This window comes from Penicillium samsonianum, assembly GCF_028829775.1.
Source record: "Penicillium samsonianum strain IBT 33392 chromosome Unknown utg000004l_segment0_segment0, whole genome shotgun sequence".
Lineage (NCBI taxonomy): Eukaryota > Fungi > Ascomycota > Eurotiomycetes > Eurotiales > Aspergillaceae > Penicillium > Penicillium samsonianum.
In genome coordinates, this window is record NW_026643262.1 from 2,733,899 (window position 1) to 2,747,462 (window position 13,564).

At 49.3% G+C, this 13,564-nt stretch overlaps 6 protein-coding genes across 6 annotated transcripts; 4 read left to right on the plus strand and 2 right to left on the minus strand.

Annotated features, from left to right (window-relative positions):
- Positions 1 to 108: 108 nt before the first annotated feature.
- On the plus strand, positions 109 to 2,272 carry N7471_007964 (uncharacterized protein; the record flags this gene model as incomplete). Its single annotated transcript, XM_057280683.1, has 6 exons — positions 109 to 147; positions 197 to 704; positions 754 to 1,349; positions 1,405 to 1,535; positions 1,590 to 1,606; positions 1,662 to 2,272. 6 exons carry the CDS (start codon positions 109 to 111, stop codon positions 2,270 to 2,272), a joined length of 1,902 nt encoding a protein of 633 aa, XP_057134943.1.
- Positions 2,273 to 2,935: 663 nt separating this feature from the next.
- Positions 2,936 to 4,684, plus strand: N7471_007965 (cytochrome P450; the record flags this gene model as incomplete). Its single annotated transcript, XM_057280684.1, has 4 exons — positions 2,936 to 3,181; positions 3,253 to 3,450; positions 3,502 to 4,566; positions 4,619 to 4,684. The coding sequence occupies 4 exons, from the start codon at positions 2,936 to 2,938 to the stop codon at positions 4,682 to 4,684; spliced, it is 1,575 nt and encodes a 524-aa protein (XP_057134944.1).
- Positions 4,685 to 5,094: 410 nt separating this feature from the next.
- Positions 5,095 to 5,838, minus strand: N7471_007966 (mitochondrial 37S ribosomal protein mS41; the record flags this gene model as incomplete). Its single annotated transcript, XM_057280685.1, has 1 exon — positions 5,095 to 5,838. The coding sequence occupies one exon, from the start codon at positions 5,836 to 5,838 to the stop codon at positions 5,095 to 5,097; it is 744 nt and encodes a 247-aa protein (XP_057134945.1).
- Positions 5,839 to 6,251: 413 nt separating this feature from the next.
- Positions 6,252 to 7,523, plus strand: kin28 (TFIIH complex serine/threonine-protein kinase subunit KIN28; the record flags this gene model as incomplete). Its single annotated transcript, XM_057280686.1, has 2 exons — positions 6,252 to 6,450; positions 6,508 to 7,523. 2 exons carry the CDS (start codon positions 6,252 to 6,254, stop codon positions 7,521 to 7,523), a joined length of 1,215 nt encoding a protein of 404 aa, XP_057134946.1.
- A 1,575-nt stretch (positions 7,524 to 9,098) lies between these two features.
- N7471_007968 (putative kinesin family protein (KipA)) lies at positions 9,099 to 12,022 on the plus strand (the record flags this gene model as incomplete). The annotated part of the gene is made up of 2 exons (XM_057280687.1): positions 9,099 to 9,876; positions 9,936 to 12,022. The coding sequence occupies 2 exons, from the start codon at positions 9,099 to 9,101 to the stop codon at positions 12,020 to 12,022; spliced, it is 2,865 nt and encodes a 954-aa protein (XP_057134947.1).
- A 241-nt stretch (positions 12,023 to 12,263) lies between these two features.
- Positions 12,264 to 13,412, minus strand: N7471_007969 (uncharacterized protein; the record flags this gene model as incomplete). Its single annotated transcript, XM_057280688.1, has 2 exons — positions 12,264 to 13,290; positions 13,342 to 13,412. 2 exons carry the CDS (start codon positions 13,410 to 13,412, stop codon positions 12,264 to 12,266), a joined length of 1,098 nt encoding a protein of 365 aa, XP_057134948.1.
- Between the last annotated feature and the right edge of the window lie 152 nt (positions 13,413 to 13,564).

Genomic DNA, 13,564 nt, shown 5'->3' on the forward strand with positions numbered 1-13,564 from the left:
GTGCAGAATCGAAAAGGTCTTTATTGACATTCCTGCCATTGTTGAATTGTCCGACAACTATCGCTAATTGGTCTGGAACACTCAGTCAGGGTGATAACAGCCTGTATTATGCCTCCCCGTGAGAAAAGCTCGCTCAAGCGAGGAAGGGTGCGTTTCATTCCTTTTGGCGCCACTCATTTGCTTACAGGGGTTCTAGGCTACGGTCGATGCAGATTCACAAGACCAAAAGAAACCTCGACGGTCTCAAAGAATCTCGAGTCAAGTCCAACCACAAGACACGCCAGTCGACTTGGATTACTTGCCAACCCCAATCACCGGTCCTCAATCTGCTGCCACAGAGACTCGGGACGAGCTGACTGTTACACCCCCCGAAAGCCCTCGCAACAGCCATCAACAAATCTCATCCCAACCCGAATTGTCGCACGCGACTTCCTCGCCGCCAGCGTTGGAGGATACCCAGGCTCTTTCACAGTTCGTGTATCCACCCAGAGCATTCGCAGACGATGTGAAGGATGAGGACGCCGAAGGGGTCTGGGGCTACCTGCTACCACTGGATGAGAACGGGAATGGCCCGCTTGTGCTGAGGAAGCGCGATGGTTGCGATAATGATGATGGTACTGCCAAATCCAAGGGGAAAAAGCCCCCAAAACCCAAGAGCGCTAAGTCACCAGGTGGCTTCTTGGTCGGCCGTCATCCTGAGTGTGGTAAGTGATAGCTTGATGGTCGTCGAGTGTCTGTTCTGACTATAGTCAGATCGCGTCCTTGAAATTCCCACAATTTCAAACCGGCACTTCCTCATTTTTGCCGAAAAGAAGAAAGGCGACATGGTTGCTGTGCTGGAGGATCTCTCTAGCAATGGAACATTTGTTAATGATGCCATTGTTGGGCGTAACAAGCACCGGGAACTGGAGGACGGCGATGAAGTTTCAATTCTGAATGAAGCCCGTTTTGTCTTCCGCTACCCCCGTACTCGGGAAACGAATGGTTTCCGTCATCAATACCGGATTCTCAACCAGCTCGGCAAAGGCCACTTTGCAACCGTTTATCTGTGTGCTGAACGATCTACCGGAGACAAGTATGCAGTCAAAGTCTTTGAAAGACGCCTCAGTGACTCGCAAAAGTCACAGAACGACAATGCTCTGCAACAGGAGATTGCGTTGTTGATGGGTGTTCATCACCCGAATCTACTGTGTCTCAAGGAACCTTTTGATGAAAGTGATGGCGCTTATTTGGTACTTGAATTGGCACCCGAGGGAGAATTGTTCAACTGGATTGTGAACAATCAGAAAATGACCGAGGATGAAACTCGCGGTGTGTTCCGCCAACTGTTTGACGGGTTGAAATATCTGGTACGCATATCAAAAGTCCACATATACAGTACTGGGTCAGCTAACGTGTCATCAGCACGAACGAGGAATCGTGCATCGAGATATCAAGCCAGAAAATATCCTGGTTGCGGACAGGAATTTGAACGTGAAATTGGGTGACTTTGGGCTGGCTAAGATTATTGGGGAAGAATCTTTCACGACGACCCTGTAGGTGAAAGCCTCTCCGTGTCAATGTGAATGATCGCTAACATTTGCTTTCAGCTGCGGTACACCAAGCTGTAAGTATCAAAGTATATGGACCTCGAAACCTCAGTGTGGGTACTAATTTCGCAGACGTTGCCCCGGAGATTTTGCAAGATACCCGCCACCGAAAATATACCAAGGCTGTGGATGTGTGGTCCCTTGGTGTTGTTCTCTACATCTGTCTCTGTGGCTTCCCGCCGTTCTCGGATGAACTGAACACTCCAGAGAACCCATTTACTCTCGCCCAGCAGATCAAGATGGGCAAGTTTGACTACCCGGCACCGTACTGGGACTCTGTTGGCGATCCCGCTCTGGATCTAATCGACAGGATGCTTACCGTAGACGTCAACAAGAGAATCACCGTGGATGAGTGTCTTGAGCATCCTTGGATGACCGGAAATTACCCGAGTGTGACTGACAGCACAGATGGCCTGACGGGGGCCCTTGGTAAACTGGACTTTTCTAAGCGCAAGATTCAACGGGAGCGGACCCTGTTGAGTAGCATCAACGATGCTCACTTTAGTGAGCATGCCGAAGGCAGCGAGAAACCGGTCAAAGTATTCCGGAATGAAGCCGGGAAGCGCGTCCACAACCGACCAGCCAAGGCGTCTCAACGTGAAGTCTCACCCAGTGGCAACCGGGCCCCGAAAGATTTCATCAACATTGGAGAACGTGGCGATCCCACCTTGTACGACAATTAAGGGGTGCTGTGGCTTTGTACGACTTGATTATTCTTATTGACTTTTGCGTTTGGGGGATATCATTATCAGGGTTAGGGGCGTGTCAAAAGGATTCATGTATAGTTAGGTCAAAATCAGGCGCTGAAATGATACTGTACAATTAGTCTTACAAAATAACTAACTATGCATAAATATGTAGTATGTAGGTAGTATTCCGTAATAGTCAAAATAATATCCAACGTCCCATCAGTTACCGGGAACCCCTTGACCGGAGTGGCGTGATGTGCCTTATATAGCCATACTACTATACTAATATGTACTAGGCATAACACATACAACATAGAGATAAATACATAAAGTAAAAACATGAAATAGAGCAATACAGTAATATAGAGTAATATAGAATAAAGACATAAAATAAAATAACGTACGATTCAAATTAGATCCTTGGCACATCTATTCTAGACCATAATACGGAATAGTAAAGGGGCGGGTCACTCTCGCCGAATGATATCGGACTTAATTATTTTCCTCTCTCGCCTCCTATTTGATCTTCAACCATCTTCTCTCTTTTTGTATAAATTCAGTTGGAGGCTAACAAACAGGGTCATAGGGTCATTGTGAGCCCGTTTTCTTTTCTGTTTTTCTGTTCCTCTTTCACTCTCTCCTTTGCCTCCTGACAACATGGGCCTCTTCGCAAGTTTCCTCGCAACCTTCTGCGAGCATTGCTCGACCCAGTCAATCTACACTTTGGCCAGTGTCGGAGCACTGTCATTCATTGCACTATCAGTCGTGGTCAATGTGCTGCGCCAGCTCTTCTTCAAGAAATCCTATGAACCCCCCGTGGTCTTCCACTGGTTCCCCTTTGTTGGAAGCACCATCAGCTATGGCATGGACCCATACAACTTCTTCGACCAGGCCCGCGCAAAGGTATGTCAATGGTAGATGTGTGGTTGGCCCACAGAAGAATGCAATTGCTAATTGGGGTTAAACGTTGGTAGTATGGCGACATCTTCACTTTCATTCTCCTGGGCAAGAAGACCACCGTCTACCTAGGCACCAAGGGCAACGAGTTCATCCTCAATGGCAAGCTTCGTGATGTGAACGCCGAAGAAGTTTACTCCCCCCTCACCACCCCCGTCTTCGGTCGTCACGTCGTCTACGATTGCCCCAATGCTAAGCTCATGGAGCAGAAGAAGGTATGAAGGAATGGAATACACCAAAAAGCCCGGCTACTAACCGTTGCCTAGTTTGTCAAATTTGGTCTTACTTCCGAGGCACTTCGGTCTTACGTCCACTTGATCACCAATGAGGTCGATGACTTCGTGAAGAATTCCCCCGCTTTCCAGGACCCTAAGGGTACTTTCAATGTTTCCAAGGTCATTGCCGAAATCACAATCTACACAGCCTCCCGCTCGTTGCAAGGACAGGAAGTCCGCGATCGATTTGACTCGACTTTTGCTGAAATGTACCACGACCTCGATAAGGGTTTCGCTCCTATCAACTTTATGCTGCCATGGGCCCCGCTCCCCCACAACCGCAAGCGCGATGCTGCACAGAAGAAGATGACCGAGACATACATGGATATCATCAAGGCGCGCCGGACATCTGGTGAAAAGAAGGACTCTGAGGATATGGTCTGGAACTTGATGTCGTGCACCTACAAGAATGGCACCCCGATTCCCGATGAGGAAATTGCCCACATGATGATTGCGTTGCTTATGGCGGGCCAGCACTCTTCGTCCTCTACTGCTGCCTGGATTGTTCTGCGTCTGGCCACCTGCCCTGAGATTGTGGAGGAGCTTTACCAAGAACAACTCCAGATTCTGGGCTCTGACTTGCCTCCTCTCACCCACGAAGGACTCCAGAAGCTCGACTTGCACTCCAAGGTGATCAAGGAAACCCTTCGTATCCACGCTCCTATCCACTCGATCATTCGCGCCGTCAAGAACCCCATGCCTGTGGAAGGCACTTCTTATGTTATCCCTACCACTCACAATGTCCTCTCTTCTCCCGGTGTTACTGCTCGCTCTCCGGAGTTCTTCCCCGAACCCCTGAAGTGGAACCCCCACCGCTGGGATGAGGCTGGAACTGATACCACCAAGGATGAAGATGAGGAGCAGATCGACTATGGTTATGGACTGGTTACCAAGGGCACCAACAGTCCTTATCTGCCTTTCGGTGCTGGTCGCCATCGCTGCATTGGTGAGCAGTTCGCCTATGTGCAGCTGGGCACAATCCTGGCTGCGCTGGTGAGACACTTCAAGTTCTCCAAGCCTAGCGCTGATATACCCTTCCCTGAGACGGATTATTCGGTAAGTGATGCTCTATCACGATCAACTTGGCATTTGACTGACCATATTCTAGTCCCTCTTCTCCAAGCCCCTGGGTACATCCTTTGTTCAGTACGAAAAACGTGGAGTCAAAGCATGATCGGAGTTACGTTTTAGAAAAGATTCCCATTCAAATTATTTTAATGCCCTGCATTGATGCAGCAAATGTTCAGACTGAACTTGAGCCCAAGTTCACCTAGTGGATTTGACAGCTGTCGCATCATGGATTTCTTTCTTTCTTCACTTTGAAACGATTCTGCTGTATGAATATCCACTTCTCGCGACTTTGAATCGCATGTTTCTCTCAATGTTTACATACCTCAATCCTATCATTTTAATCAAACATCATACAAACACTTCACTTATCTCCCCCAAAAAATACCTAAATAATATGAAAAGGAAATCATGATTGCAATAGTATAGCAATAGTATGGTACAGTTCGAATTTGAACATTCAGGCTCAACAAGAAATATGCAAGATACACAAAAGTGGTATTTCACCGTTCACATTCACGCCTTCTTTCTCTCATCCAACCTCTTCTTGTTCTGGACCTCCCGGCGCCGTCGCTCACCACCATCAACCTTCTGTCCCCGCTTGTCTTCCCACATGCCCTCCTGGACGGAAATGGTAGCAGCAGTACCATTGGAACCCTTCAAAGGCTGAAGGAACGGACCCATGGGCTGACAGCCACGGTGAATCTTCATGTGCGCAAATTTCTTGATCAGTTGTTTTTTGCCATACTGATATGTAGTGACATCGGGCGCCAGGTTGACAATGGCTTTCACCATGCCGGGTGACAGTGTAGCAGAAGAAGTTTGAACGGCCGCTTGTGTGCCTCCATGTGTCAGGCCTCTGGCATTAATAGGCACTTCAACAACCCGCAATTGTGCAACACCATCGACCACAGTCTCCAGATCACCTCCAGGGCCGTACAATCCGTTCCTGAACTTCTCGCGCTTCCGGATCAGGTACCGTCGCTGGCGGGCTGGCTCAATGCCGGCTTGGCGGAGCTGGTTGGAGTTTAAGGTAAAAAGTTCTTCCCATGAGGGGATCTTGCTCGTTTGCTTGGACATTTCACGGCCAATCAGCGTGAGGAAGGTCTGGACGTCAGGAACGAAAGGGGTCGGAGATGGCACTGGCCGGGGTGCGTTGTTGTGGAGTGATCGAATGTATTGGTTGGAAATTGACACAGGCTTGAATAGGCGCGCTGTCAAGCTGCCCAGCGGTGAATTGCGCATTGCCATGACGCTCATAGTAAAGGTGTTGCGGGAAGGATGCCGCAAGCCCCGACTTTGCTGGTAACTCTTGTGCTTTTTCAGAAAATTGGATTCGCAGTGGTACCAATGAGGAGAACTGCTGAGCGATGCCTTTGAAATTGACGGGTTTCCAGCAGTTGCCGAGGAATTGGCTGGGGGTCGCTGTTGACTGACTTGGAGAAATTTCGGGAGTCGCCAGCAAAGTCCAGGATCAATAATACTCCGGGCCAGCCCATCTTGGGGGGAATGACATCGGCCCTCATATTTCGACACTGCTGCCTTCACCTCAAAAGATATTTTGCTAAAGATGATCTCTTAATATTTATAGTAGCCACTGAGTATCTGTGGCTGTTTTTTAATTTCTTGTCGCTCTCTAGAGTTTGACCTTTTGCTTCAGACCAACTCTAATCATGGCACTCTCACCCTTTGGCTCTCGTTCACCATCCATGACAGTGCATTCCCCAAATACGGCAATCAGGCTGAGAGCTACTGCTGCACAGAATGCAGTTACTGGGCCTACGGCTGCAGCTGTATCAAAGCCTGTGCAGAATGGGGATCGCGAACTCACCGAACAACTGAATATTGATGTCCGGGAACGATACGTCAAAGGTATTTGAACATCTGCTGTATTGTTTTCTAAGGACCGGTATGCTAACATAGAACTAGACAAGAAAGTAGGAGAAGGTACATATGCGGTGGTATATGTTGGCCACCTCCGACACGATCCATCATCCCTCGTCGCAATCAAGAAGATCAAAGTCAATGCCGAATACAAGGATGGGCTTGCTATGGATGCGGTTCGTGAAGTGAAGTACCTTCAAGAGCTGAAACATCCCAACGTCATTGCGCTCCACGATGTTTTCTCCTCCAAGGATCAAAATCTAAGCTTGGTCCTTGAGTTTCTTCCCGGTGGAGATCTTGAGATGCTCATCAAAGATAGTGATATTCACTACGGCGTGGCTGATATCAAAGCTTGGATGGGGATGCTGGCCCGTGGTGTTTGGTGGTGTCATGAGAACTTTGTTCTCCACCGGGATATCAAGCCCAACAACTTGTTGATCGCGTCAGATGGGGAGGTCAAATTGGCCGATTTCGGTCTCGCCAGATCCTTTGCCGATCCCTTGTTCAACATGACCCATCAGGTCATCACTCGGTGGTATCGGCCACCCGAGCTTCTCTACGGTGCGCGACAATACTCCGGCGCGGTCGATGTTTGGTCCATGGGGATGGTCTTTGCCGAGCTCCTGCTGCGGGTTCCATTTGTGGCGGGCAACACCGACCTGGATCAAACCTCCAAAATCTGCGAGGCGTTCGGCACACCAACGGAGGATAATTGGCCCGGGGTCAGCAAGTTGCCCTACTACATTGCCACCGACAAGGCCCATTTGGTGCCGTTGCAAGGGCGCGATTTCTTCATGCGACAGTTCCCCACTGCAGGTCCGGTGGGTGCCGATCTGCTGATGTCGATGTGTGCGCTTGACCCACGCAAGCGCAGTACGGCTGTCCAATGCCTGCGACACAGCTGGTGGACAATTGAACCACGTCCGACCATGAATGAAGATCTCCCACGGAAATCTGGTGGGACTAAAAAGATGGGAGATGATTTGACCCGACGTGGTGGTGAGCTGGATGAGGGCATGTTCAAGAGTGCTGCCCGGCAACTGGATTTCGGTATGAAATAATGACATAATAAAGACAAAAAACAATATAACTACGATGTACAATATAGACAAAGAAAAGCACGCTAATAATAGTATTATTAATGGTTGCCACCTCAGCCGAGACACTAGATATGCATGGCATCGACATCTGCAGCAACTATTGGATTGTTATCCAGTCAACAATGATAGCTTAGTGGAAGTGGAAAGACAATCATCCAGTGGGGGAAACGGTATAGATTTCCCCTACGATCATCAACCTGTCATGTTGTACTAATCGCACTGTTCGCACTGTTCAATCGAGTTAGGGCTACAAACCATCAAAGCCTGTTCTCCGAATATAGGCTCCCTTGCGTGTCCTAGATGTATTCCTTCCAGATTGAGAGGCTGGAGAAAGAGAATAAGGTTCTCCAGATAACAAATAGATGTGTATATTCTGTACTTTGTATGTTGTAGAAGATGTAGAAGATGTAGATAGATGTACAAATTAGATGTAGTTATACGGGTCACGGGATAACGGGACGTAAATGAGGATCAACGCCAGGTTAATTTTAATTTTTTTGGTTTAGACGTCAATCTTTGCTGGATTCGAATCATAGCCGTTATCTTTTTTGGGTCTCGAACAGGAGTTCATCCCAAGCTTCACCTTTATAGGGAGACCTTGTACAACATATACTCCTTCAACCCTTTAAGGACAACAGGCACAGGACAGGACAGCAGGACCAAAGGACCATAGGGCCTCCATTCCCGATCTCCCAGATCCTACCTTTCAAGTCAAAATAATGAGATTGGGGTCCACCTAAAAAAGAACTACAGACTTAGCCATCTCATTCGCCCCCTTTTTCCCTCGACTTCCCGAACCTGAAACCTCCACTTGTCGGGCCAGATGCCCCGAGCTTCCCAAGGAATCCCCCCTACGGTTTACGTCTAAAAAGGTGTGATTGTTTTGGTATCCCCCCCCTTTTTTTTTAATACTTTGATTCTATGGGTATATAGGAGAAGAAGAGTATGTTGCACTTCCTAAGGTATTATAGCAAGTCTAGGGGGATTAACAGAAGGAGAGAAGAGAAGAGGAGAAGAGGAGATAAAGATATACAATTGGTATTTAATAGACCTATTTAATAGACCTATTAAATAAGAATATAACATATAAAATACAAGTAGTCTAGCCCCGACTTTCTGCGGGGATTATTTTGTGACGCCTTTTTCTTCTCTTCTCTCTTAGGCGTCTCTGCATCTTTGCGTCGCGTCTCTGTATCTCTCTCTCTCTCTCTGTGTATCTTCTTTTTTATTTTCATCTCCCCACTTCTTCCTATGAACGTCGCGATTGCAACGTTTGAATCTGTGAGTACCCGAGACCTAAATCATAACATCGTGTTTATGTACATTTTGAAGATCTCCGAGGCGAAAAACTGTGGAATCACCGTTTCTCTCACGGTCCCAGTCAAGAGCCCAATCCTCATGTCTCATTCATTTGGCTAACTTCGGAAAAAAAAAAAAGGTACAGACTCAACCTCATCAATCTGCCCGCATGGCCACCGCGTTCACTTATTCCTATTAAATACATCCATCTCGCGTTAAGAGATACAGAAATTCACCATGGCCTCAATGTCAACATTGCCACAGCCCTCGCAGCTGTCGCGGCCAGTTCCAAACCCTTCATCATTAACCCCCCTCCCCAACTCTAAACCCAGAAAGTCTACGGGTTCCGACACGCCACGGGCCGCATCCCCCTACCAAACCTCCAAACTACGGACCCCATCCAGCCCCAAACCATCATCGCTCAAGTCACCTCTATCAACCTCCAACTCAACCTCCAACCTAAATGCGGCCCGGTCAGCTTCCGGTGGGCGCACTCCTGGTAGCCCCGATAAATCTTTGCGCCGAACAATTAGTATCGCCTCATTCCCTCAACCACCAAAGGCCAACAGTCGTCCGTCCACTGCATCATCGCTCTCTGGGATCCAAGGTGCTACTTCCAGTGTGCGACCCCAAAGAAGCTCGCGACTGAGCACAGGAACTACGAGCAGCTATCGGAGCTCGAAAACTCCATCATTACTCAACGGTAGTGGAGAGGGGAAATTCATATCAAGTGGTGATGCGCGAGATCCAGAGGCGTCTCCAACGCACAGCAGAAGTTCTTCCGCCCAAGGATCGTGCTCAACGAGTGCGACGACTTTTGAGGATGCAGATGATGCGACGGGGAAATCAATCTCGAAGCCAAAGGAGATCAAGGGAAATGTGCTGGTCAGCGTGCGCGTTCGTCCCGACAACAACAGCGGAGGGGAGACTCCCCGAAACCATGGCGAATGGTCCGTCGATAGTCGGCAAAGCCTCATCTCATACCGTGGGAAAGAAGGAGGCGATTACTTTTATGGTGAGGATGATATTCCTCTGAACTCACTTGTCCACTCGTCATAACTAACTGGGGAGCAGATAATGTCTTTAATCCACAAGAAAACAATGCCAAGGTATATGATTCGGCTGCCAAACGTCTTGTCCGGCGTGTCATGGAGGGTTATCATGGAACGGTCTTTGCATATGGTATGACGGGAACTGGAAAGACCTTCTCTATGCAGGGAACGGCAACTTCCCCCGGTGTAATCCCGCTCGCAATCACCGACATCTTTTCTTTCATCAGAGAGACCCCACATCGGGAGTTCTTGCTGCGGGTCAGCTATCTGGAAATTTACAACGAGAAGATTAACGACCTCCTTTCCGCTTCCGCTGCCAACGCGCCCGCCGGAGCCCAGCAGGAGGAAATCAAATTGAGAGAGGACAGCAAACGAGGAGTATATGCAACGCCGCTCAAGGAAGAGATCGTCCAGAGCCCGACACAACTCCTTCGTGTCATCGCCCGAGGTGACCATGCACGACGAACGAGCAGCACACAGTTCAATGCACGCAGTTCTCGAAGTCACGCGGTGGTTCAGATCGTGGTCGAGAGTCGAGAGCGAGTGCCCTCGGGCAGTTCTCAAGATAAGCGCTCCGGGATCGCCCCGGGTGGTGTGCGAGTGTCAACCCTGAGTCTGATTGATCTGGCTGGCTCCGAGCGTGCAGCTGAGGATAAGGAACGCCGCACAGAAGGTGCTCATATCAACAAAAGTCTGCTCACTCTGGGCACCATCATCTCTCGGCTGTCGGAAAACAAGGATAAGCAAGGCAACCCCACGGACCGCGATGGGAGGCATTTGCCTTACCGGGATAGCAAGTTGACCAGACTCCTGCAGCCAGCCTTGTCCGGTGGCTCGCTTGTGAGTATTCTGTGCACTATTCAATTCACGAGCGCGGTCAATTCGCATACCGGTGAAACTCTGAATACGATGAAATTCGCTGCGCGGGCGAAGAATAATATTGTCAGTCATGCTAAAAAGGCCGAGGAGGCATACGGCGGTGGTGGCGGTGATTCCGGAAGTCGGGTACTGCTTGAACGATATCGTATGGAGATCCAGGCTCTTCGCGGTCAGCTTGACACCCAGGCCAAATCCCAGGCGGAGAAGGAACTCAAATGGGACGAACAGCAGTATGAAAAGGAAGCACAGGCCCGACACGAGGAACAGGTGTTGGAAATGCAGTTGGCTCGGACTGCGCTCAAAGAGCGGATCGAGCATCTCAATCGCCTGATTCTGAGCTCCAAGTCCACCGGTGTAAACAACCATAACAGCCTCTCTGCGTTCGGACGTCTTTCCCGCATGTCTGCAACGGATTCGGGTACGCGGTCACTACGTTCTTCCGCCAGCCAATCTACACTGGGTGCCGGCCATTCATCGATTCGGCCCATCTCATTCATGTCTGTCAATAGCAACGATCCCTCGTCGACTATGCTATACCCGGCAGGATCGTTTGGCAACGAGGACGAATATGACCTTGGTGAATTTGGCGATGGCAAAGCCAGCTTGCAACGACAGGTCACTGCGCTGCAGGCTGATCTCGGTGATAAGAACCGTTACATCTCTACCCTAGAGCGCCGGCTGCTCCAGGCAAGACGGTCCAGTCATTCCCGAATGTCCGGGGGCATTAAGCCCGCAAATGCCACAATTGCCGAGCATCCAGATGTCTCCGCTGTGGTTCGCGAGAAAGATATGGAGATCAATGAGCTCCGATTGCAGCTTGATGATAAGGATCGCATGCTTGCAGCACTTCGATCCGCAGCTCGGCATCGAGACTTGGCTGCTGTGACCAATGAGTCGCAGTCACCAGAGGAGTTGAAGAGCAAGAATGGGTCTACTGCTGGAGATGTAGACAGTTTTGCAGGGACCAACGGCTTCATTGCACAGTCTGAAAGTCCAGGCAAGCGTCCCTTGTCCGGTAGAAGTGAAAAAGAGGACGCGGGGAAGAATATGGACGAGGTCTCACGCATGCTGGAGGAAATGATCCAGGTTCGAGCAGAAAGTGGACACAATACTAAGAACAGGAGCATTGCTAGTGAAAGCCGACGAGTATCCTCATCAGCGGAAGTGCCAGGTCTGAACCCAACTGCTGCCTCATGGGATCCAAACCTCAGCTCGCCATTCCGAGGATGAAAGTCTCGATGTGTTGTTTTTTTTTAATGCTTTTGCGGAAGCTCTTTGATTTTGTTTGATCTGATACCCAATTCATAGGTTTACTTTCTTGCGTGTATATTTAATCCGAACTACATTGGAGATCGAGTGTATGGTTTTGTTTCTGGCTTATTTCGCCATGGGCTGTATAATATGCCCATAAAATATTCCCATGTTGTCATAGTAGACTGGTCAAACCGTATACATAGAGGTGGGTGTGTTATCATGAGATGATCTCTAACTCGCCTTCTCTGTCTTTGGCATAGACATCTTTCCACTGATCCCACATCCGCATCAGCTCCTCCACATATCGAGAATGGAGTTCATCAATGTACTGATCGTTGATCTTGTCGCGGCTCTGCTGCTGCATGACCGGAATTGGTCGTCCGACCACAATATTGAGAGGAGTTCGATAGGGCATCAGTCCGACATCGTAGTTGAAAACCCCGCGTGCATGAAACAGGGGAATGGTAAATCCTAAAGTCTGTTTTACAAGCATCTGAAGCTTGTGAATGATCGGGTGCTGATCTGAGTCTACTTGATCATAGAGGTCATTTTCACCAAATGCCAAGACAGGCACCAAATCAGCTCCCGTTCGAATAGCAAGCTTGACGAACCCTTTGCGTCGCTTCAACACGAGACGTAAGGAATTAGGCCGAGCATTGAGAGATTCCCGGGCACCTCCCACGACGATCGTGATCGCTCGCCCCATGCCCTCTCCATCTACGCCTCCTTTGGTGAGGATATTCTCACAGGATTCCCGGGAAACACTGGCCAGTCCCATGGCAAGTGCGTATTCTCGGTAGAAAGGAATGCGGAAGTTCGCGTCCAGCGTGAGCAGAGTGTTGGTGATTCCTGGGAAAAGCTTGGAGAAGCCCAAGGCTTCCGTCCCAAATGCGGCGAACGCGCCATGAGAGATAATACCATGTGGATGGTATCCAAAGATATACTTCTTTGTAGGTGGAAGTGACTCCTCGCGGTGAAGACGAGCAGGGAAGTAAGATGCATACACTTTCCAGATAGGAAGTGAGCGCAGGAATGGGCTACGTCCCTTGAGATGGCCCGATGTAGCAGCAGTAGAGAAAAGAGATATGTAAACGAGATATGGGACCAAGAGTGGCCAGGATAACGGAATGGCGCAGGTAAAGAAGAAGCTAGTCAGGAAGATAGCGATGGTCAAAGTGTGGCATAGCACCACAAATGTTTGTAAGCGTCTCTCAAGACCAATATTCAAAGGCGCCCAGTGTATGCTATATTGGGTCAGTTATGGGTAAATTGAAGAGTTGTTGGACGTGTCTTACCGTCTTCTTCCGCGACTCGACTGAGATGTAGGCGCCGCGGCATGTCCAGCTGACCGAGTCTCTCCGTTCATTGTTGAGTGGGAGGAGGAACACCCCTCTGTGGTGACAGAACTTCTGCACAGGTCCCTATCTCGGTTCGGGTCGTGGCAATGCGAGAGATGCTAAAGCTCATGTAGATTGCAGGAGATTATCGGGGCTGCAGTGGGACCCCGGAACGAGCTCT